The sequence below is a fragment of the Rhinatrema bivittatum genome, chromosome 2 (assembly GCF_901001135.1).
Source record: "Rhinatrema bivittatum chromosome 2, aRhiBiv1.1, whole genome shotgun sequence".
NCBI lineage: Eukaryota > Metazoa > Chordata > Amphibia > Gymnophiona > Rhinatrematidae > Rhinatrema > Rhinatrema bivittatum.
The window spans coordinates 402,721,537-402,744,643 of NC_042616.1; the positions used below are offsets into that span (position 1 = coordinate 402,721,537).

The 23,107-nt window shown below is 47.3% G+C and overlaps 1 protein-coding gene across 1 annotated transcript in view; it reads left to right on the plus strand.

Annotated features, from left to right (window-relative positions):
* Positions 1-23,107, plus strand: part of LOC115083302 (vomeronasal type-2 receptor 26-like) — a 174,136-nt gene that overhangs the window by 17,743 nt on the left and 133,286 nt on the right. Inside the window, exon 2 of the mRNA XM_029587106.1 lies at positions 5,658-5,986. Within this exon, the coding sequence (XP_029442966.1) occupies positions 5,658-5,986 (329 nt within the window). The remainder of the gene's footprint in view (positions 1-5,657; positions 5,987-23,107) is intronic.

Sequence of the window (23,107 nt, forward strand, 5' to 3'; positions counted from 1 at the left end):
TATTCCCCGTTTACTGAACCAAGAGAGACACCACCCCGCCCTATCAATGTCCAAATGCTCCCCGTAAAGACGCTTCAGCGCCCGTCTCTGCGCTCGATGGATGTAAGAATGACCCACAATCCAGGCACATCATTGGAAACGCCATACCCCAACTCGCTCTGCAACAGAAATAAAAGAGGTAGCAAATTCAAGTGATACCCATATTCACCCCTTGCTTCTGAAGCACCATAACGTCCGCTAACCTTTCCGATAAACCCTCCCACCCTTACCAACTACTGTCGCATATAAGATCGAAAGGCATTGGACTTCCACCGCCCCAGCCCTTTTATGCCTTCGACCAACGTACCTGCCTCCGTCGTGGAGGTGGCTGCACTGATCTGAAACGAATGGGAACTGTAATCACTCGGATCACCTTCCACCGTGCTGACTGTCAAACTCAGCACCTTCATAATCCTTATAAGCACCCAGGATACTATCACCGTAGGCTAATAAAGCCCTGTACTGGTCTGGCTGGTAATGGCTTACCATGCTTGCTAACCAGTGAAAACCTCGAACCCAGTTAATTATGTTCTTAGCTATTTTAGGTTCAGTGTAATCCCCGCTCTTCTTCTTCTTGTCACCCCGCCTGCCTGCTAATAATCAAAAAATGTTAACGTATCTCCTTTTCCTTATCCTGTGCCTTACGTGCTTTGGCACTCCCTCCTACAATTCAGTCCAGAATGCTAAAGCCAAGTGACCCATATCCTGGCTGGGGCCTGCTACTGTAGCGCGATCGAATTTTCCAGCCGCAGAACTATCCAAGGAGAACGTGGTGGGCAAATCTGAACTATCAGTAGTGCTATCCTTGTGGCTCCTCCTTCTCTTACTGCCCTTTGCCATCGTGTTCGCACTATTCCCTGCCCTTTCGTTACCTTCAACCGCTCATTGCAGTGGTCCGGTCATAGGTTCTCTTGCTACACGCTCTTGTGACTCTCCCCTCTGTGCCCGCGTAGCGCTGAGGCCTCCCACCTCCTGGCTCCTCCATCCTTCTCAGCACGACGTAGCCGGCACCTCCTCTTCATCATAACCTAAAAGCACAGAAAACCCAGCAGCAGTATCTCGTCCCTACACAACCCTCTCCTTGCGAGACATCCTCCCTGAGACCGGAGCTGGCAGGCTCTAGGGGTAGTCACCCGGATGTGAAACCATCTGGGGATTCCAATCCCTGTTCCCCGAAGTGGATCCCGTAGCTGTCCCCATGAATTCCCCTGACTTTTGCTTGACCGCCCTTGCCCCTACATCGACCCCCATCCCCCCATATTTCCTGCCTCGGCCACCATACCCAAAGCATAGGCCTGCCTTAATTCCCCTGCTGCGCATGACCACCTCCTTCATGGAAGCATACGATAAACCACACTTACCGCATGCTGTCCTCTCTTCCCCGATTGTCTGGTCTGGGAAACGCTGCCATTGTGCCATCGCTCTGCGCTCTCCCCCACGGCGACCTCGAGTGGCTCGTCCTTCCTTGTTTTCATCACTGGCTCCCGAACTATGACCTCCTTTCCACATAGTCAAAGACTCGGCCCTTGGTGCCATGCACCAAGACTCACGCTGGTTTGCGAGTCTTCGTTCCAGCCGCCATTTTGTTAGTTGGCACCTCGCCGCCCTCCTTCGCTTCACACGCCGAAAGGCTTGCATTAGCACGGGCCTCCTCTGACCCCGATTCGCTCATGACCTGCACTTCCTCTCCTGCCTCGGGAGGGGGGCTGTTCGTATCTCCCTCCCATGCCGTAACCCTCCGGTCACGACGACCCGGATCGCTGGGAGTAGGTGCTCTGTCCACCAGTCCTAGCTCCTGCCCGCTCTCCCTCAGCGCCTCAACTTCTTCATGGGAGTAGGCCTCAGGGCCGGTTTCTCCCTAGCTAATGTCTGCACGAGCTGGAGAATGAATCCTGTGTGCAGGCGCGCCCACGCTGCCTGAGGGGGGCTCCGGGACCATCGACACGGGCTGGGATCTACTCCATTTTCTGGCAGGGATAGGCGCTACCCCCGCTCCAACCCCTTTATCTTTACTTTTGGGCATGGCCGGATAAGCATTGCTTACTCTGATAAGCCATAACTTGCGGCAACAAGTCTGGCCTCCTGTTCAGCTAATTGCTCCTAGCTGAATCCAAGGGGGGTGGGTGGGACAACAAGTCTGGCCTCCTATTCAGTTAACTGCCCCTAGCTGAATGGCATCGAGGCTCCCTGAGCAAGGAGTTTAGATGCTAGGTTTCGATGTGCCAGCATCGATTGGTCAGCAATTCTTGCCTCACTTAACCCAACCCCTCTCTCCCTCTCACCCTACTGCTCTAGCTGCTAAACTGTCCTGCATATTCCCCCATGTTATCATCGCAGCACCATACAAGCTGTTGCTGCTATATTTTTATACAGTTCTGACCTCAGTCTCTAAAAGCAGTCTGGTGTCAGATATCATGCAGAAAGCATTAGGGTTGTATGTTGATTATTTGATTTGCTATGCTTAACATATTGAACACTTTGGATTAGCGGGCTATCAAAATAAAACAGATTGGATTGGATTGGATTGGAATGTGAGCTGAGGAAGAAGGATTGGTTTTAGGTCCTTCATTGGGACAAGCAAGAGAGGAGAGCCTACAGATCAGGATTGAGTCCATGTGTATTTGAAGGTTCTAGCAAAGGTGATACAGGTTGGGATTGGGATGTATCAGCAGATATGGGGAGGGGGGAGGGGTCTCAAAACCTAAAAGCACAATATGCTGCAGTAGTGAGTAGAGGAACATTGGCAGACTTTGGTGATAGGGTTCTGTAGTAGAATAGAAGAAAGTGCTACATCTCAGGGTTATGGTGAATTTGCAGAGATTTCCCTAGTTTATGTTTTCTCTGAATTTGAATATATAAATCAATCATGATGTTTTCTAATATCTGTTAAACATATGTTTACTTGTTCACAGACAGAATCTTCATAACTATTGGAATACGTTGGCCTTTTATTTTGCCATTCAAGAGATCAACCAAAATTTGGAGATATTACCAAACATCACTCTGGGTTTCCATATTGCTGACCCTTGCACCTCTGCAGCTTTATCACTATGTGCTACTCTAATGATCTTATCAGGGGAAATGGACCCTGTTCCTGGCTTTAGCTGTCACCATCAAGGACATGTGGCTGGTTTCATTGGAAGCCACTCTTCAATGATATCACATGCAATTGCAACACTTACAGGGATCTATAGGTATCCACAGGTATAGAAAGAACTTGTCTCCCTATATTATCTCTAGCGTTTGCTGAAACCTTGACCAAATTGTCCTGTTCTTGTTTTGTTAGCCTTCATTAATGCTGGTGATTTCTGGGTATGAGAGCTTACTAAATTTGTATATTTGTTGCAATAATTTACCACCTAGATTTAGGTCATTATTAATCCTAGTACAGCCTTTACAGGAAATTCATTTTGGTGAACACCAAAGAAAAGCATGCTTAGGATAGCACAAGATACATCAGCAGAACTGAGGTTTTACCTGGCTGGATTAGTCCACATGAACACAGCAGGACTGGACATTGCCAGCCAACACAGATATCTAAGGTCTTGAGGAGGTCAATATCAAAGCCATTTAGATGGATAACCATATTAATGACAATTTTTTAAATATTTTGCCATGTATCCAACTAAATTATAGCTGGATATGTCATTTTCTGGATATAAATTGGCTGCATAAAAGAGAGGCCTTCTGGGAATGGGTTAAGTTATCCGGCTCACTTAGTCAATTTTTAAATCTTTCCGGCTTAGGCCAGATTGCTGTCCCCCCTCTAATCCATTCCTTTTTAGATGTAGGTATTAATTCTGCTTCCTCCCCCCACTCTCTCCCACCCACCTGCAGTCGCAATAGGCTGGTCCACATGCTACATGCTCCCGGGCCTCTCATTCCACCCCCTGACACTAAAAACCAACCCCTGTCAGGAGTGAGGTCTCACCTCATCCGCTCTTGATGATTCAGGACTGTGTATATCTGAAGCAAAACTTGTAGTATAAACTAATAGCCCTAAGTTTGTTATAGGAAAAAATCTATTCTTTTAACTCAACCGGTTATTATAAGACTATTAGCATATCACTGGCTCAAAGAAAATAATAGCAATAAAAATATAAACAATGATTGTTTTGTTTCTTGCTCATAAAATATCTCTGAAATGTACTGGCACAATAGGGTTAACTACTGTCTCCTTTACTTCAGGGCAGGCTTATGCAGTCCTTGTTTAACCCCACTGCATATAGGGACTTATAACTCCAGTATAACTCCAGTATATTCGTGGTAGGCTTTGGGGACTCTGCTTCCATATGGTGCAATCATTGTAATTTCATGGTTTTACTAATTTTGTCTTCTAAGTTCTCTAACAAAAAGAAGAAAACGAAGCTCTTATTTTCCCCAGTTCAGCTCTTGTATTTAGGTGTGTGACCAGATTTAATAGTATGTCTGCTGGTTTGAACCACAAAATTTATTTATTTATCTATTTATTTATTTATTTATTCAACTTTATATACCGGCTTTCAATTTAATATCAAGGCGGTTAACAATCATAGAATTTGCAGTAGCAAAATTCAAAAACATATCCATATAACAAACTTATCACTAAAAATTTTACATTATTTTCTACTAAAAATAATAGGCTAAAAAACATGTTACTTCAACATTAAAGTTAAAACACTTAAAATGTAATAATATTAATAAGACAATTATAAAAGTTAAAAGCCCTTCTATCTTCCTCCCCCTTCCTTTTCCCTGCCTATACCTCCCTTATTCCTATCCTTCTTTGTAGCCTTATTCCTTCTAAACCCGTTCTGTTTTAATTTCTCCTTCTCATCCCTCATTAGATATATTGCACTAAGGATGGAGTCAGTTGGTATGATTAAAAGCCTTTTCAAATAGCCAGGTCTTTATCAGCTTCTTAAAACTGTTAATATTTCTTCCAAGCGAATTTCAACTGGTAGGGCATTCCACATCTTTGATCCCGCCAAGGACAGTGCCCTCTCCCTCATGGAACCCAAATGAGCTAACTTAGGTGATGGAATTGATAGTAAAGCTTGCCCAAACGATCTTAGGTTTCGGGCTGGAATATGAATACGCAGTGAAGCATTAAGCCATTCAGTGTTGCTTCCGTATATGGCTTTATGAATTAAGGTAAGACACTTGTATTGAATGCGAAACTGTACCGGTAACCAGTGTAGCTTCATCAAAACAGGAGAAACATGATCACACCTATTTGTATTGGACAGAAGTCGCGCCGCAGCATTCTGCTACAATTGCAGCGGGCGAATAGTTGATGTCGGAACCCCTAAAAGTAACGCATTACAGTAGTCTAATTTTGGTAATATCAGGGCCTGCAATACAATTCTGAAATCATTTGAATGCAACAGTGGCTTCAATTTCCTTAGTACTCTTAATTTATAGAAGCCATCCTTTATAATTGTCTTTGTTGTTGCTTTCATGCTCAACTCGGAATCAAGAATATAGCCCAAGTCTCTGACTTTGCGTAAGATCTTGTAAGATCTTGTAAGATATTGTGTGCAGCACACAAACTGGTTGAGACTATGGCTAAAGTAAGAAAACAGAAGAGCTCCTGTGTTTTATGCTGCTTTATTTATTTTATATTTTTTAAATCACAGATCAGTTATGGATCTCTGGACCAGCTCTTCAATGACCGGGTTGAGTTCCCATCCTTTTATCGCACTGTTCCTAATGATTATTCTCAGTTCCAGGGTCTGATTCAGCTCCTGAACCACTTCAGATGGAACTGGGTGGGGATTCTCACATCAGATGATCGGAGTGATCAGAGGGGCAGTGAGGACCTGAAGAGGGAGATTATCAGGAGTGGAAACTGTGTGGCTTTTCTGGAAATGTTACCTGTGGTCATACCTAAAACAGCTGAGCAGTTCACAAGACGTAACCAGATTGCTGACATAGTCTATAAGTCACTAGCCAATGTGGTTATCGTGTACAGTACTCGGAATGGTCTGGCATTACTAATGTGTGTAATATGGGGGCAAATGATTACTGGCAAAGTGTGGCTCATCTCTGCTGCCATCTCTTCCCCAAGCATACTTTCATCTTGTACCACACTGAACGGCTCTGTAGCATTTGCCAGTCATAGAGGAGAAATTCCAGGTTTCCAGGATTTCCTCTATAATCTCCACCCATCCACATTCCCAGATCCCTCCTTTCTGCAGTATCTGTGGAGGGATGCATTCCAGTGTGAGCTCCTGTACGGGACTAAACATTCAGATTTACCCAACTGCACAGGACAGGAGACGCTGTCTAACCTTTCACGCTGGCAGTTTCATTTGAATAATTTTCAGTTCACTTACAATCTTTATGCCTCAGTCTATGCACTGGCTCATGCTTTGCACAACATATACAGAGCCAAATTTCAACTTAGGGGGGATCTAAAACTGGAATTTCCACCATGGCAGGTAAACCCTCCTGACTGATTCTTTTCTAATAACTATAATGCATTTTTTATTTATTGTAATATATATTTTGTGTAACAGTTACTTGAGGGAGGGACAAATTGTTAAACAATATACCCTGTTTCCCCGAAAATAAGACAGTGTCTTATATTAATTTTTGCTACCAAAGATGCACTAGGCCTTATTTTCAGGGGATGTCTAATACCGTTGAGCTCCTGGCTGCCTCTGCGTCAGCCATGTCCCACCAGTGTGCTGTCAGAGAGAGGTAAGAGTGTGCAGCATTCAAGGTAGTCAGCTTGGGCTGACTCTGCTGCTTTTGAACCTCTGCACACTGCTTGGAAGGGGTCCCCCGACTGGTACTGCCACCATCCCCAGATGTCAGTAATCTTGCTGCCATTGTCACTGCTGCCACATGGCTATTGGGGAGGCGCCGATTGCTGCTACTGACACTGAAGCCCATTCTGCTGCCTCCTCTGTGCAGGCCCCGTGGGCTTCCACTTTCTCCATGCTGATCTTGTACATTGTGAGATCCGCATACAGAAAGTGCTATTCTTGCACATTCCCAAAGATTACATGTGCCAATCACTAAAAAGTAATTTATTTATTTTTTTACCTTTGCTGTCTGATCTTAGTTTTCTAATCGGTTGGTCACAGGCTTTTTTTTCCCCCACCTTCCCTTTATTATTTTTTTTGCCAATTCCTTTTATATTGTCCTTTTTTCTTCCGTATTTCTTTTCTTTCCATCTTCTTCCCTCAAACACAGTCAGGTTCTCATTCTCACATGCATTTCTCTCTCACACACACACACACAGGCTCTCACTGTCACATGCTGTCTCTCATACAATCATTCATACACACAGTCTCTCACTGTCACATGCTGTCTCTCTCACACACACAGAGGCTCTCACATGCTGCCTCTGCAAACATTCAGATCCTCACTCCCACACCCAGTCTCTCAACTCATCTCATACACACACACAAACACACACCCTCTACAGACCCTCAGCCTCTCTCTCACCTCTGGGCCTCCTCTTCGCGGGTCGCCACAGGATGGGCTCTGCAGCGGCCCTGAACTTCTCGGCCTCTTCCTCTTCCTCGGACCTGCTACCGGGCCTCTTCCTCTTCTTGGGCCGCTGCGACTTGGGATTCGCAGCAGCCCGCGGCGGCTCCTCTTCTGCACGCGCTGATGCTCTTCCTCTTTCCTGCCCATGCGGCTCCGGCAACGTTTACTTCTGGGGCTGCACAGGCAGGAAGGAGAAAGAGCATCAGCGCGTTTGAACGCAATCTTTTTCTTCGGGCAAGGAGGCTCAGCGGCCGCATGAGCCTCCTTGCGCCCGGGGGCATTGGCTCCCCTCCGGATACCACTGCTCGCGTCTGCCCCTAATACCTTGGAAACTTTATTTAAAAAAAAAAACAAAATTGACGTCACAGGATTGACCGGCCCCCCCCCCCCCGGGGGAAGCCCGATCCCCCGATAGGTCAATCTGCCCCTGTTTACAAGGTATGGCTTACTTTCGGGGGAGGTCTTATATTTAGGAATTCGGCAAAATCTCTACTAGGTCTTATTTTTGGGGAATGTCTTATTTTTGGGGAAACATGGTATTATATTGTTGGTGCACAGGTCGTGTGCCTTTATGGTAAAGCAGGTGATGAAGGATCCGGACAGTCATTTTCTAATTCTGGAAGATGATCTGTATGGCCGCACTATAGTTTTATGCAACAAACAGCTATACTCATTCCTTTTTTTCATGAATTTTAGGAAAGTTGTTGTGCTCTGAACCTGGGGTTATTTTTGTGGGAGGAGATTTTAAATGCGTGTTAATCCCACAATGGATAAATCTGCATGTCAATCTAGTGAAAAATTGAATCATAGAAAAGGGATCCCTTTATTAAATGACCAATTGCAAACAGTAGATGCCTGGAGGATACTCCATCCTTTTGAGAGAGATTACACATATCTCTCCAGGCTACATTCTACCTTTTCCAAATTAGCGGTCCGATTCAGTAAAGTCCGCGGGAGAGTGGACGAACGCCCGCTCTGCCAGCGCGCGCACAGGCCACTTGCCTGTGCGCACGATTCTGTATTTAAATTAGGTGGTGCGGTAGAAACGGGCAAAAGGAGGCGCTAGGGACACTAGCACGTCCCTAGCGCCTCCTTTTGACCCGGAGCGGCAGCTGTCAGTGGGTTTGACAGCCGACGCTCAATTTTGCCGGCGTCAGTCCTCGTGCCCACTGACAGCCACAGGCTCGGAAACCGGACGCCGGCAAAATTGAGCATCCGGTTTTCGGCCCGACAGCCGCCGGACCATTTAACATTTTTTTTTTCTTTTTTACTTTTTTTACTCTTCGGGACCTCCGACTTAATATCGCCATTATATTAAGTCAGAGGGTGCACAGAAAAGCAGTTTTTATTGCTTTTCTGTGCACTTTCCCGGTGCCGGCAGAAACTAGCGCCTACCTTTGGGTAGGCGCTAATTTCTTAAAGTAAAATGTGTGGCTTGGCTGCACATTTTACTTTCTGTATTGCGAGCGTATACCTAATAGGGCTATGAACATGCATTTGCATGTTGAGGGTGCTATTAGGTGCCACGGGTTGGACGCACGTTTTCCGTCCCTTGCTGAATAAGGTGTAAGGGAAAACGCGCGTCCAAGGGCAGGTTAACTGTACTGTATCGGCCTGTAGATTATTTGTTAGTACCTCAATCTGTCTTTTCTAGTATCCAAAACAGGCACAGAAGCAATTGAAATCTCAGATCATGCACCGATTTAGATAACTGCAATGAGGAAGCAGAGAAGCTGGAGATTTCTGATAGATATAGAACCTGGCTTTCCAGGAAGTTCTTAAAATAAATAGGAATCTTTTTTTTTTATTTTATCTTTATTAAATTTTTTAAATGTTACAAAATTAGTAAACATTCTAAGAAAATTAGTGATATACAGTTCAATTATATCACTAATGAGATATAATTATATAATGAGAAATAAAGTACAACTGTCTCACTATTATTTAGCCCTCTATAAGCTGGGGGATCTTCACAGGAGACATCTTATATTAGGAAATTAATATTATTATTTACCACCTCAAAGAATAAGAAAGCATTAGGTTGATGACGGATAATATTACATTATGTTGAACAATTTGACCCTTAAATGGGGATTACACAGGTGCTATTTCTGAGACATCCTCTGGCAAGGCATTAATTCTATCATTCAGGAATTTTTTTTAACTGCAGTGGTTGAAAGAAAGTATAAGATATATCTCGAAACTTTAAGAGACATTTACAGGGAAACTTTAAAAAGAATTGGGCTCCCAATGGGATCACCCCCTCTCTTAATTCCAGAAACTGTTTTCTCCTGGTCTGTGTCTCCTTTGCATAATCTGGAAAAATTAATACTTTAAATCCACAAAATAATTCCGATTTATTTCTAAAATATTGCCTCAGCACCCAGTCCCTATCGGAATCTAGCAGAAAAGTAATTATTAATGTTGCTGGCTGGGCTTCTTAAGAACATAAGAAGATAAGATATGCCATACTGGGTCAGACCAAGGGGCCATCAAGCCCAGCATCCTGTTTCCAACAGTGGAGCGCGCAAGTTAGGCCTGCCAGAAGTAGAGGAGGATTTAGGTAGGGCTGGGGGGTGGGTTAGATAGAGGAAGGGAGGGAAAGGTGGGGGGAACAAAAAAAAAGTTCCCTCCAAGGCCGCTCCTATTTCGGAGCGGCCTTGGAGGGAACGGGGAAGCCATCGGGCCTCCCCTAGGATTTGGTGTGTGCAATGTGCACATGTGTGCACCCCCTTGCACGCGCCGACCCCGGATTTTATAACATGCGGCAGCGCGCGCATGTTATAAAATCAGGTGTACATTTGTGCACGCCGGGTAGCGCGCACAAATATATCCCCCCAAGCGTAATTTTAAAAATCTGCCCCTATGTGCTTTAAAATTGCAACTTTTGCTGATAACCTGCTGGTATTCATATCCAATCCTAAAGCATCATTACTACGCTTCAATGGTATTTTTGAGCAATCTGGGAAATTCTCAGGGTTTAAATTGAACATAACAAAATCTGAAGTTTTGGCTGTTCCAAGATGCACACAAACTTGGTGGGAGGAAGATTCTCCTTTTAAGCAGGCTCCGGGTATTTTCAAGAATTTGGGATTTAAATACTTGAGGACTTGAGTCATTTATATAACATTAATATGTCACCTTTACTAGAATATTCAAAACTTAAATTTCAGCAGTGGTAGAAACTGGTGGGTTTATTTATTTATTTATTTAAAATTTTTATATACCGGCATTCATGTTGCAAACACATCATGCCGGTTTACATATAACAGGGGTGTACAGTGAACAATTCAATAACCTATTTGTGTAGAAGGAAGCAGTTACAAATAACAAGGTAATAGAACTGGGAGGAGAGAAGAAAAGGGAGAGAATAACATTAGGTATAGGTATTTACATTAGTAATAACATTTTTACATGTGGAAGTGGTAGAATCTGGCTGAATAGAATTAATCGGTGTCCGGGAAAGCTTTTTTTTTTATTTTTTTTATTAGTTTTTTATTTTTTATTTTTTTTATTAGTTGTATTAGTCTGTGTAAGATGGCTGCATTTCCCAGATGGCTTTACGTTCTTTAAGTCCTTTTTTAATTTTTTTAATTTTTTTTATTAGTTGTATTAGTCTGTGTAAGATGGCTGCATTTCCCAGATGGCTTTACGTTCTTTAAGTCCTTCCAATTCAAGTTTTAAATAGAGATATTAAAAAACTGGATATATTAATCTTGATTGTTTGTGAAAGGAATCTAAACCTATAATTCCATTACATTGGTTGAAACAAGAACAGGAAAAGGGGATCCTAGGCCTTCCAAATGTCAAATGATATGATGAAGCTGCTTGGCTAGAATTCTGTGAGACTGGCTGCTTCCCACCTCTGTGTAATCTAATTTGTGTATGAATTTACTTTATGTGATGTGTTACATGCAGCAGCAACAAACTGTTGATGGGTGTGCGAGATAGTGTTTTGATAGCTCCCATGGTTATGGAAAAAAGTTATGAGAGTTTGGGGGGGCGGAAGTTCGGAGATCTCTCCTCTTGTTTATATTCAGGGTAACAAGGACTTTCCAGTGGGAGATAATGTAAACATCTTTTTTGATCGGGAGAAATTGGGGAATTACTCATATACAACATGTTTTGGGTATTGATGGTACAATTCAGCCCTTTCAGCAAATAAAAGAGCAGTTATCTTTGAGTAATGCAGATTTTTTTTGCTACCTACAATTAAGGCATTCTGTTTGCTTTTTAAAGAGAACTTATCTTAATCTCACTCAGGTCTATCCAGTAAAGTGCGCCGCGTTTACCCCGCTCCTAACCCGCGTTCTACTCACTTTCCGGCCGCGTTAGCACTTCCTGCGATCCCCAATCCCCTTTAACCTACTCCTACCGCGTCCTAAAATCCCCGGGCAACCCCTTCCGCACGCGGCATGTATATTGCATGTAAACGATCGAATTAGCTATTCCCTACCATCCAGTAACGCGCGCCCCGACTACCGCTATTTTACCCTGCCATTTTGCCGCGCGTTTAACCTGCTAACTTACCGCCTACCCTTACCCCTGCGTTAGAGGCAGGGGTAAGGGTAGGCGGCAAACTTTCCCCCATCCCCCGCTTTCCTGCCATGGCCGCATCCATGGGTGCCGGTCTCCGGGGCAGCCTCAGTCCTCTCCCCTCCTCCCGAAGCAAAAAAAAAAGCGAAAAAAAAAGTTGCAAGAGAGAGAGGGGAGAGGACAGGCAATCCTACGCTCGGGATTGCCAGTCCTCCCTCCCCTCCTCCCGAGGCAGGGCGCGAAAAGCAGCCTTGCTCCGGGAGGAGGGGAGAGAGGACTGGCAGTGTGAAGTGACTTACTTTCTGCAGCCCCCCCTCCGGACATCGGCGAAGACGACCGCGGCTCCCCTCTCCTGCCTCCAGCTGCTCAGGAAGATGGATGCCTGCACGGGCGAAAGCGGCCCCTGTTCGTGCAATTGGGCCACTCAAGGCGTGACGTCACGACGTTTGGCGTGACGGCATGTGACGTCACGTTTTGAGCGGCCCAATTGCACGAACAGGGGCCGCTTTTGCCCGTGCAGGCATCCATCTTCCTGAGCAGCTGGAGGCAGGAGAGGGGAGCCGCGGTCGTCCTCATCGATGACCGGAGAGGGGCTGCAAAAAGTAAGTCACTTTATACTGCCAGTCCCCTCCCCCCTCCTCCTGGAGCAAGGCTGCTTTTCGCGCCCTGCTTCGGGAGGAGGGGAGGGGGGACTGGTAATCCCATCCTCGCCGATGTCCGGAGGGGGGGCTGCAAAAAGTAAGTCGCTTCACACTGCCAGTCCTCTCTCCCTTCCTCCCGGAGCAAGGCTGCTTTTCGCGCCCTGCTTCGGGAGGAGGGGAGGGAGGACTGGCAATCTCGAGCGTAGGATTGCCCGTCCTCTCCCCTCTCTCTCTTGCAACTTTTTTTTTCGCTTTGGTTGCTTGCTTCGGGAGGAGGGGAGAGGGCTGAGAATCCCGAGCGTCGGAGAACTGTCCACTTCCTGGCACCTGTCATTTCAAATGTCATTTCAAATGACATTTGAAATGACAGATACCAGCGTGGCCGTGAAGCGTTAGGCCCGCACACCCAGGTTACTGTATAGGCGCTCTATACAGTAAAATGGGTTGCGCGGGCCTAACGCTTCACGGATGCTTCTTAGACGCAGCTTGCATTTGCAAGCTATTTACATACAGGATCGAGTGGTAGGTGAGCTGCACTGTGCCTGCAGCAACTGCGTGTGCGCCGGGCACTAAAGAAGCTCTTCCTACCGCTCGGTACTGGATTGACCTGACTGTTGGCTCTAAAGTGTAACAATTGTTTTTCATAAAGGAAACAGATAAAGTTTCTCAAAACTGTATAAGGTTTTTCAAGAAGCAGTTATTCAAGTCTCAAATTAGCCACGTCCTGGAGTAGGGAATTTGTCGGTTTCATCTGCAGATGCTTTACTGGGTTGTTTTAAAAGAATAAGAGGCCTCACAGGGAATGTTTACTTGAGAGAGATGTGTTTCAAATTTTTATGTAGGGCCTATATTACACCTGATAGAGTGCACAGAGCACATTTGGTAGATACTGAATTATGTGAAAAATGCAGGACAGCCCTAGATTCTTTAATACATGTATTTTGGACATGGCCTTGAACAAAAACATTTTGGTGTAATTTGGTGTTACGCCTGTCGGTCGCAGACGGCTGCGTCCACTGATGCTCACCTCTTTTTTCACTACTTTGTCTACTCTTGGAGGAATGGTGGCCTCTGCCAGTCACTGCCGATCGATCCTGCATTCCCAGGACAGAGTGGGCGCTGCCGACTGCCATCTTGCTTCAGGATTACCTAGTTGCGTGTGCATGAGCCTGTCTTGTACACATCATGGCGGGAACCTTGGGGGGGTCCCCTCCGGATGACATCATCGCTCTGCTGTACTTAAGTTGACTGGCCCGATACCCTGACAAGTTAGCAAGGAGGTCCTCATTGCTGAATCCGCTCCATTTGTGATCTTCTGGTTCCTGATTTCACTTGGCGTGAGATGTCTTGAGTACTTGCTCCTCGGGGGCTCTTCTTCGTCTCTGGCTCTCTGCTCCTCGGAGGGCCATCCTGCCTTGCATTGCTACCAGCCTGGTGCCTCGGGCTTCCATGGAACCGCACTGTGTGAGTACTTCACTCTGCTCATCTCTTCCTACCCAAACCTCATTGTGGGATTTGTCTACGGCTTACCCCGTTGGTGGGGCACTATCATGTCATCCCTTACGAGGACCACTCTGGATACCTTGCCCATAGGGTTACACTGTTTCACTACCTTGGAGTCATACCAAGACCACTCTCTTTAGACTTTACCTGAGTATTCGGCGTACCCCGTCCGTGGGCCACTACCGGATCCGTCCTTTGGAAGTGCTGCTAATTCCCTAGAACTCTGGCATACCCCACTCCGTGGGCCACTACCAGAACTTCACATCTGGAGGTATCACCTGGGAGAGACCTCTGCTTCAGAACTGTGTTACTACACTACTCGTTTCGCGGGCTGTGCCATTCTTTCTCCTCATTAAAGACTCTATAGACTGCCGTATCTACTGTGTACTGAGACCGCGCCTACCGATGGTGGGGCCAAAGAGCTCCTCCCTGTGGGCGTGGTCACCTCTTACCTCAGCTCAGGGTTCACATTCCTACACGTTTATAACAGATTGCTAACTCCATGGACCTTGCTCAGGTCTCAGCCCTCCAGGCCATCCTGGCCTGGCCCGATGCATTGACGAGCAACAGAAAATGTTGGCGTCTATGGCCAATGCCCTCAACCAGCTAAACTCTTGACTAGATTTTGCCTCAATGCCTGTCAAGCTCAGCTCCATTCCACAAGCATTGCCCACTCGACTCTCTGTACCTTTACCAGCACCTACTCATTTTACAGGTGAACCCCCTGTTATGTAGGGGCTTTCTGAATCAGTGCTGTATGCACTTCTCATTACAGCCTGCCTACTTCCCAGACATAGGGGCCAATTTTAAATTTTGCGCACGTGGGGTACATTTGTGCGCTCTACCTGGTGAGCACAAATGTACGCCCGATTTTATAACATGCAAGCACTGCCGCGCGCATGTTATAAAGTCCAGGGTCGGCGCATGCAAGGGGGTGCACACTTGTGCACGCCGAGCCCAAGGGGAGCCCCGATGGCTTTCCCCGTTCCCTCCAAGGCCGCTCCGAAATCGGAGCAGCCTTGGAAGGAACTTTTTTATGGATCCCCCCCCTCCCCCACCTTTCCCTCTCTTCCCCTATCTAGCCCATCCCCCGGCCCTACCTACATCCCCCCCTACCTTGTTCAATGGAGTTATGCCTGGCCCCGACACAGGCTGCTGTGTCGGGGCACTTGGCCTTGCCCCAGGCTCGCCCTGGACAGCAGCCACGCCCCCGAACATGGCCCCGCCCACAGCCCCTGCCCACACCCTGCCCATTTTTGCAAGCCCCGGGACATTCGCGCGTCCAGGGCTTGCGCGCGCTGGGGGGGGGGTGTTAAGGGTTACGTGCGTAAATTACACGCGTAACCCTTTTAAAATCCGCCCCGTAGTGTCTAAAACTACATATATTTTGTCCCTCTTGGACAGGAAAGCCCTGACCTGGGCATCACCACTATGGGAGTGAAATGATCCAATTCTCAGTGACTAGACAGGATTCCTGGGTCTATTTCATTCCATATTTGACTATCCCACTCGCAAGACTGTTGTTGATTCTGCATCTACAACAAGGTTCTAAACCTTTGACTGAATATGTGGTTGAATTTAAAACCCTGTCCTCTGAGCTACATTGGGATCTGGGTTGCCTGCGTGCTATATTCCTGGAAGGACCGAATAGTCGATTCAAGGACAAATTAGCAGCACGTGAACTCCCTAAGCTTCTGGACCTCCTAATCTACCTAGCCAGTTGCCTTGATCATCATCTACGCGAGTGAGCTCAGGAAATTAAGGGGATCAAGAAGATGCCATCAGGAGTCTCGCGCTCTTGTCCAGCACCAGTTACCCAGACTACTCCCATACCTAACCTCAAGGAGGATGAACCCATGCAAATGGGCCACAGTTACTTGTCTGCTAAGGAGAGATGCCACTGAAACAGACAGGGCCTTTGTATGTACTGCAGCCAGCCAGATCATGCGGTACCATCCTGCCCTATCTGTCTGGGAAACTCCCAGACCTAGGATTCGCCGGAGGACTCCTCCTAGGTCTAACCTCTCCATCTCCTCAACTGACACTTCCAGTGTCTATCAATTCCGACGCTCTCAAATTCCACACTTTAGCATGGTGGACTCTGGTGCCGGAAGGAACTTTTTACTCTGACAGCTCGTAGAGCACCTACGAATCCCCACCATATGGACACCAATACCTCTGTTATTATCCTCTATTCATGGTGAGCCATTACCTGGCGAAGTCACTTATTCTACTCAACCCATACAACTCCACACGGGGTCACTGCACAAGGAGACGATTTCTTTCTTGGTCGTAGACAAGCCTATACATCCCATGGTACTCGGACTGCCTTGGTTGCAATTACACATGCCTCAATTTGACTGGAGTACCCTGCAACTGTCCCAATGGGGCAACTCCTGTCATGGAAGATGCCTCGAGGTTGTGACACCTATGCCTTGCCTGACCACTTCTACATCTCTTCCGGGCCTACTCCTGCAGTCCTCCTCGTACCAAGATGTATTCTCGAAGAAGGCAGCTGACTACCTCCTCATCACTCTTTTGACTGCACCATTAACTTATTGCCCAACACCGAACCCCCCAGAGGAAGGGTATACCCACTTTCTCTAACAGAGACCAAAGCGATGTCCAGTTATATCCAAGAGAACCTGGTGAAGGGCTTCATCTAGCCTTCTAAGCCTCCTGCCGGGGCCGAGTTCTTTTTTGTGGGTAAGAAGGACACAGCTCCCTTCGCCCACATATAGATAACCGTGGCCTCAATGATATCACCATGGCCTCAATGATATCACCGTGCCCTCAATGATATCACCATGATATCACCCATTGCCACTGATCTCTGAGCTATTTGATAGGCTCCAAGGGGCCAAAATATTTACTAAGCTGTATCTCAGAGGGGCATACCACTTGGTTTGGATTCGCCAGGGCGATGAGTGGAAGACCACTTTTAAAACCCGCGATGGCCAATTTGTGTATTTGGTCATGCCCTTCGGCCTCTGCAACGTCCCGGCCATATTTAAAAACATGATGAATGAGGTCTTCAGGGACCTGCTTTACAGCTGTGTAGTGGTTTACTTGGACAACATACTGATCTTCTCTCAAGATCCTCAGAGCCATCAATCTGACATCATTTATTTATTTCTTTTGTATACCGACATTCGATCGAGATATCACATCGGTTTCCAGATAACTAAAGGAATAGGGTGGTAACAGCCCTATTTTACATTATAACATGGTATTAAATAGATATAAGAATATTTTACATTATAACATGGTAATAAATATAACAAGTTGTAACAGAACTAACAGGAGTACATGGAACATTAGACTATAGTATATAACATATGTACATAAATGGCTTGTTGATGAGGATAAATTATGGTAAGGAGAGCAGGGAGTGTAGAGGGGGGAGGGGAGAGGAAGGGATGTGTGGGAGGAAGGTAGTGATAGGGAGGGAAAGGGTGGTGGGAGATGCTTGTGTAGGGAGGGAAAGGTGTGGGGCGAGATGCTTGTGGAGGGGGCATGGAGTGGATGGTGCGATTGGGCGGGTTATGTGTCGGGTGGGAAAGCTTTTAAAAATAGCCATGTTTTGAGGTGTTTTTTGAAGACTTGCAGTGAAGGTTCGTTTCTGAGACAGGTGGGGAGGGTGTTCCATAAGGTGGGGCCCGCTATTGTTATGGCTCGTTTGCGGGTGACGTTGAGGTGTGCAGCTTTGAGATTGGGGATGGCTAGGAGTCCAGTGTTGGTGGATCTGAGAGTTCTTTGAGTGGGGTAAGGTTGTATTCCGTTGTTTAGCCAGTCCATTTTGTTGTTGTTTATTTTTTTGTGCATGAGGGTGAGGGTTTTATACTGGATTCTTTGTGTAATGGGTAGCCAGTGGAGTTCTTTGAGCGTGGGTGTGATGTGAGGGGATTTTTTGTTGTTAGAGATGATTCTGGCGGCAGCGTTCTGTAGAACTTGGAGGGGTTTGATGTGTATTTCTGGTAGTCCGAGGAGGAGGGAGTTGCAGTAGTCGAGTCTTGACAAGATAATTGATTGGAGGACTGTTCTGAAATCGTGCTCTTGGAGAAGGGGTTTGAGTTTTTTTAGTGTCTGCAGTTTGAAGAATCCATCTTTGATTGTATTGGAGATGTGTCGTTTAAAGTTGAGTTGGCTGTCAATTGTTACGCCTAGGTTTCTTGTGGACGGCGTGAGTGAGGTTTGTGAGATTTGTGGCACTCCCGGGTTGATTGAGTTTCCTGGGTGGTCAGAGGGGGTGCACATGAGTGGATAGGAGGGATGGTCATCGTGGATGTGAATGATTTCTGTTTTGGCTTGGTTGAGACATAGTGATAATTGAGATAGTAAATGGGATAAGTTTGAGCTGAGTTTGTTCCATTTAGAGTTTGAGCTGAGTTTGTTCCATTCTCTGTAGACAACTTGGAATTCTCTGTAGACAACATAGACAACTTGGAATTCGCCCTTCCAAGTTGTCTATGCTCATCATCCTCTACCTCCTCTGCCAGTGCCCCTGTCATAGAAACATATAGAAACATAGAAGTGACGGCATAAGAAGACCATACGGCCCATCCAGTCTGCCCAGCAAGCTTTCACAGTTATTTTTCTCATACTTATCTGTTACTCTGACCGCTGAAGTCAGGACCCTTATTGGTAACTTTTTGGTTCTAATTTTCCTTCCACCCAGCCATTGATATAGAGAGAGCAGTGCTGGAGCTGCATAAAAGTGAAGTATCAAGCCTTATTGGTTAGAGGTAGTAACCGCCGCGATAAGCAAGATACTCCCAAGCTTATTTGTTTACCCAGCCTGTGCAATTTAATCCTTGTTGGTTGTCTTAAAATAAATCCTCTTTTCTTCATCCCCCCTGCCGTTGAAGCAGTGAGCTGCGCTGTATATGTATTCAAAGTGAAATATTGGTTTGGGGTAGTAACCACCGTAACAAGCAAGCTACTACCACGCTTATTTGTTTTCCCATACTATCAGGTCGATACAGTTATGCCGCGTTAGAAAGAGTGCGGCAGTGCCAGGCGCACCCTCGTTCCCCGCACGCACAGTTCTCTTCATCTACCGCTCGATACTCTCTTCAAATTGCATGCAAATGCATGCCGCGTCTGCAAAGCGTTAGGCCAAGCGTTAGGCCTGCGCAACTCATTTTACTGTATAGGCGCTAATACAGTGCCTATACAGTATCCTGGGTGCGCTGGTACCTGTCATTTCAAATGTCATTTGAAATGACATTTGAAATGACAGGCACCAGGAAGTGGATGGTTCCCCCCCCTCCCGAAGCAAGGCGCAGGGCGAAAATTAAAACGGGAATAAAGTGTAAAAAATGGGGGTAAAACCAAAGGGAGTAAAGTGTAAAAAACCATGGACGACCTCCATATTAACATTGCAGCGTAAGTTGTTTGTATAAATACCTGTCACTTTCCTGTCACTTTCCGAATCCCCCAGGCGTGCGGTCATCGAGGCGGCGGTGGGAGCCGGCGGGCAGGTGGGCGCGTGTTGGATCCAGGCGGCGGCGGCGGGTGGGTGGGCGCACGTTCGATCCAGGCGGCGGTGGGAACCGGCGGGCGGGTGGGCACACGTTGGATCCAGGCGGCGGCGGGAGCCGGCGGGCGGGTGGGCGCACGTTCCTCCAGGCGGCGGCAGGAGCCGGTGGGCGTGCGTTGGATCCAGGCGGCGGTGGGAGCTGGCGGGCGGGTGGGCGCGTGTTCGATCCAGGCCGCGGGCGGGTGGGCGTGCATTCATCCAGGCGGAGGGAGCCGGCGGCAAAAGCGGCCTCCGGCAGCCCCCACCGGCAGTGAATGAATGCGTGCCTGTGAGACCCGTGCGATTTCGGCGCTCAAGGCGTGACGTCACGACGCTTGACGTCATGGCATGTGACTGCCTTGAGCGCCGAATTGGTTCGGGGTAGTAACCGCCGCAACAATCAAGCTACTCCCACGCTTATTTGTGAATGCAAATCCTTTGTCCCACATTTCCTTTTGCCGTTGAAGCATAGGGCAATGTTGGATCACATTAACTGTGTGCATGTTTATTGAATAAGGGTATTAATCACCAGGAAGTAGCCATCATTCCCACAAGTCACCCCCCATGCCTCTTCTCTTCATTCGCATCCTCGAGACTTTATGGATCCATAGTGTTTATCCCTCACCCCTTTGAAATCCTTCACAGTTTTAGTCTTCACTACTTCCTCTGGAAGGGCATTCAAGGCATCCACCACCCTCTCTGTGAAGAAATACTTCCTGACATTGGTTCTGAGTCTTCTTCCCTGGAGTTTTAAATTGTGACCTTTGGTTCTGCTGATTTTTTTGTAATGGAAAAGGTTTGTCGTTGACTTTGGATCATTAAAACCTTCCAAGTATCTGCTCCTCCTTTCCTCCAGGGTATACATATTTAGATTCTTCAATCTCTCCTCATAAGGCATTCGATGAAGACCATACACCTTTTTGGTCGCCCTTCTCTGGACCGCCTCCATCCTGTCTCTGTCCCTTCAGAGATACGGGCTCTAGAACTGAGCACAGTATTCCAGGAGAGGCCTCACCAAGGACCTGTACAAGGGGATAATCACTTCCCTTTTCTTACTCGATATTCCTCTCTCTATGCAGTCCAGCATTCTTCTGGCTTTACATATTGCCTTGTCACATTGTTTTGTCGACTTCAGATCGTTAGACTCTATCACCCAATGTCTCTCTCCTGCTCCGTGCACATCAGCCTTTCACCCCCCATCGAATACATTTCTTTTGGATATCCACACCCCATATGCATGACTCTGCACTTCTTGGCATTGAATCTCAGTTACCATATCTTCGACCATTCTTTCAGCTTCCTTAAATCCCGTCCCATTCTCTCCATTCCTTCCGGTCTGTTCACTCTGTTGCAGATCTTACTATCATCTGCAAATAGACAAACCTTACCTTCTATCCTGTCTGCGATGTCGCTCACGAAGATATTGAACAGTGTTGCGGCTCCGGTCGCGGCACTCGCGACTGGGACCTTACCTCGTTCCTCCTAGGTTCGGGCCCGGGAGCCCCACGATACTCCCACAGGTCTCGAATTGGGCCACTGGTGGCAAGTGCGGTGGTCGGGCAGGCCAGCACGGCCTGTTTGGCGGCGGCGGCTCCACGAGGGAGACGCCACCGGCTTGCTGAAGGTAGCCCCTCCCCTCCTAGGCACGCACATGCACGCGCGAAGGGGCTGAATTGAAAGGGCCTTTCCCGCCCTTCGGCGGCCCGGCCCTTCCCCTGATGTCAGACACCGGCAGATATTTAAAGCGGGCGCCTGCCCCGGATAGATGCCTTGCAACGAGGTTACCTCAGGGTGCTTAGTTGCTGTGTGTCCTGGCGTCCGCTTGGCTCTCTTGGTCACTGGCTTCAGTTCCTGCTTCAGTTCCAGCCCTGGTTCCTGGATTTCTGTCTTCAGTTCCTGATTCCGTTCCAGTCCTGGTTCCTGGATTCCTGTCTTCAGTTCCTGCTTCCGTTCCAGCCCAGGTTCCTGGGTTCCGCAGCCCGGTTCCATCCTTGTTCCAGTTCAGACCCTCCCTGCCTGTCCAGGTATTGCTTCTCCAGCTCTGACCCTTGCCTGCTCTTGATGCCTCTCGCTTGCCGCCTGCCTCTACCCCGGATCACCTACTGGATTTATCGATTTGCCTAAGCCCCAGTGGCCCGGGCTCCTCCCAGGGGAGTCTCGGGCTTCCAGGGTGAAGTCATCCCTTCCGATCTCCTAAGTCCCAGTGGCCCAACTCCTACAGGCTCCTTCTGGGGGAGTGTGGGCTTCCAGGGTGAAGATCCTGCACTTCGCTTCACCCGATATCCGCCTCCCGGCCTGTATTCCACTCACAGAGACACCCCTCCATTCTCTCCGTCAGGCCGGCCTAAGGATCCACAGTAACATTCGGAACAGAACAGGACCGTTCCCAAGACCGACCCTTGCGGCACTCCGGTCATCACCGCTCTCTCTTCCGAGTAAGTTCCATTTACCATCACACATTGTCTTCTGTCCTTCAACCAGTTTGCTATCCAGGCCACCAACTTGGTACTCACTCCAAAGCTTCTCGTTTTATCCACTAGCCTCCTGTGCGGGTCCGTATCAAAAGCTTTGCTAAAATCTAAGTAGATGACATTGAGCGCTCTTCCTCGATCCAATTCCTTAGTCACCCAATCAAAAAAGTCTATCAGATTCATCTGACAGGACCTTCCCTTGGTAAAACCATTCTGCCTCTGGTCCAGCAATTCTGCTGCTTGTAGATAGTTCACTATTCTTTCCTTCAGCAGGTGCCACTTTCACAAAAAAAACCAAAAAACAACAAAATCTTTATTGAGAGTTTGATCAGACCCCTGTAGGCCACTACCAGACATATAGTGAATTCAGTAATACATTTAAAGGACGTTAGATACATTCCTACTCCCACACCAACCTAAAACTTAACTAGGAACTGATCAAAACTGAGATGAAGGCAGCAGTCCAGCAGCAAGAGGGGGGCTTCCCAGTCTTTTGCATCGAGTGTCACATGTATGATTTTTTTTACCCGCCGGTGAGAAGTTGTACATGCATGCGATGCAAAGAGCTCCTGGCTCTCAGAGACTGAGTCTGATCTCTGGAGGCTATAGTGGCAGACCTGGAGGAGCTGTGGCAGACAGAGTGGTATATAGATGAGACCTTCAGGGACTTAGTAACCAAGTCCCAACTTCAGACTGGCATCCCTGGTGCTGCCTTGGAGGAAGAAGGTCTCATGATTGGAGAGCATCAACCTGGTGTAGCAGGAAAGGATCCTGTAGAAAGGACCTGCTCTCCAGGTGATGCACTGTCCTTTCGTACTGAGGATATCTCCCCAAGGCCTACTGCCCAGGAGGGAAGGGTTAGGTCGGCCGTCATAGTTGGTGATTCGATTATTAGGAATGTAGATAGCTGTATG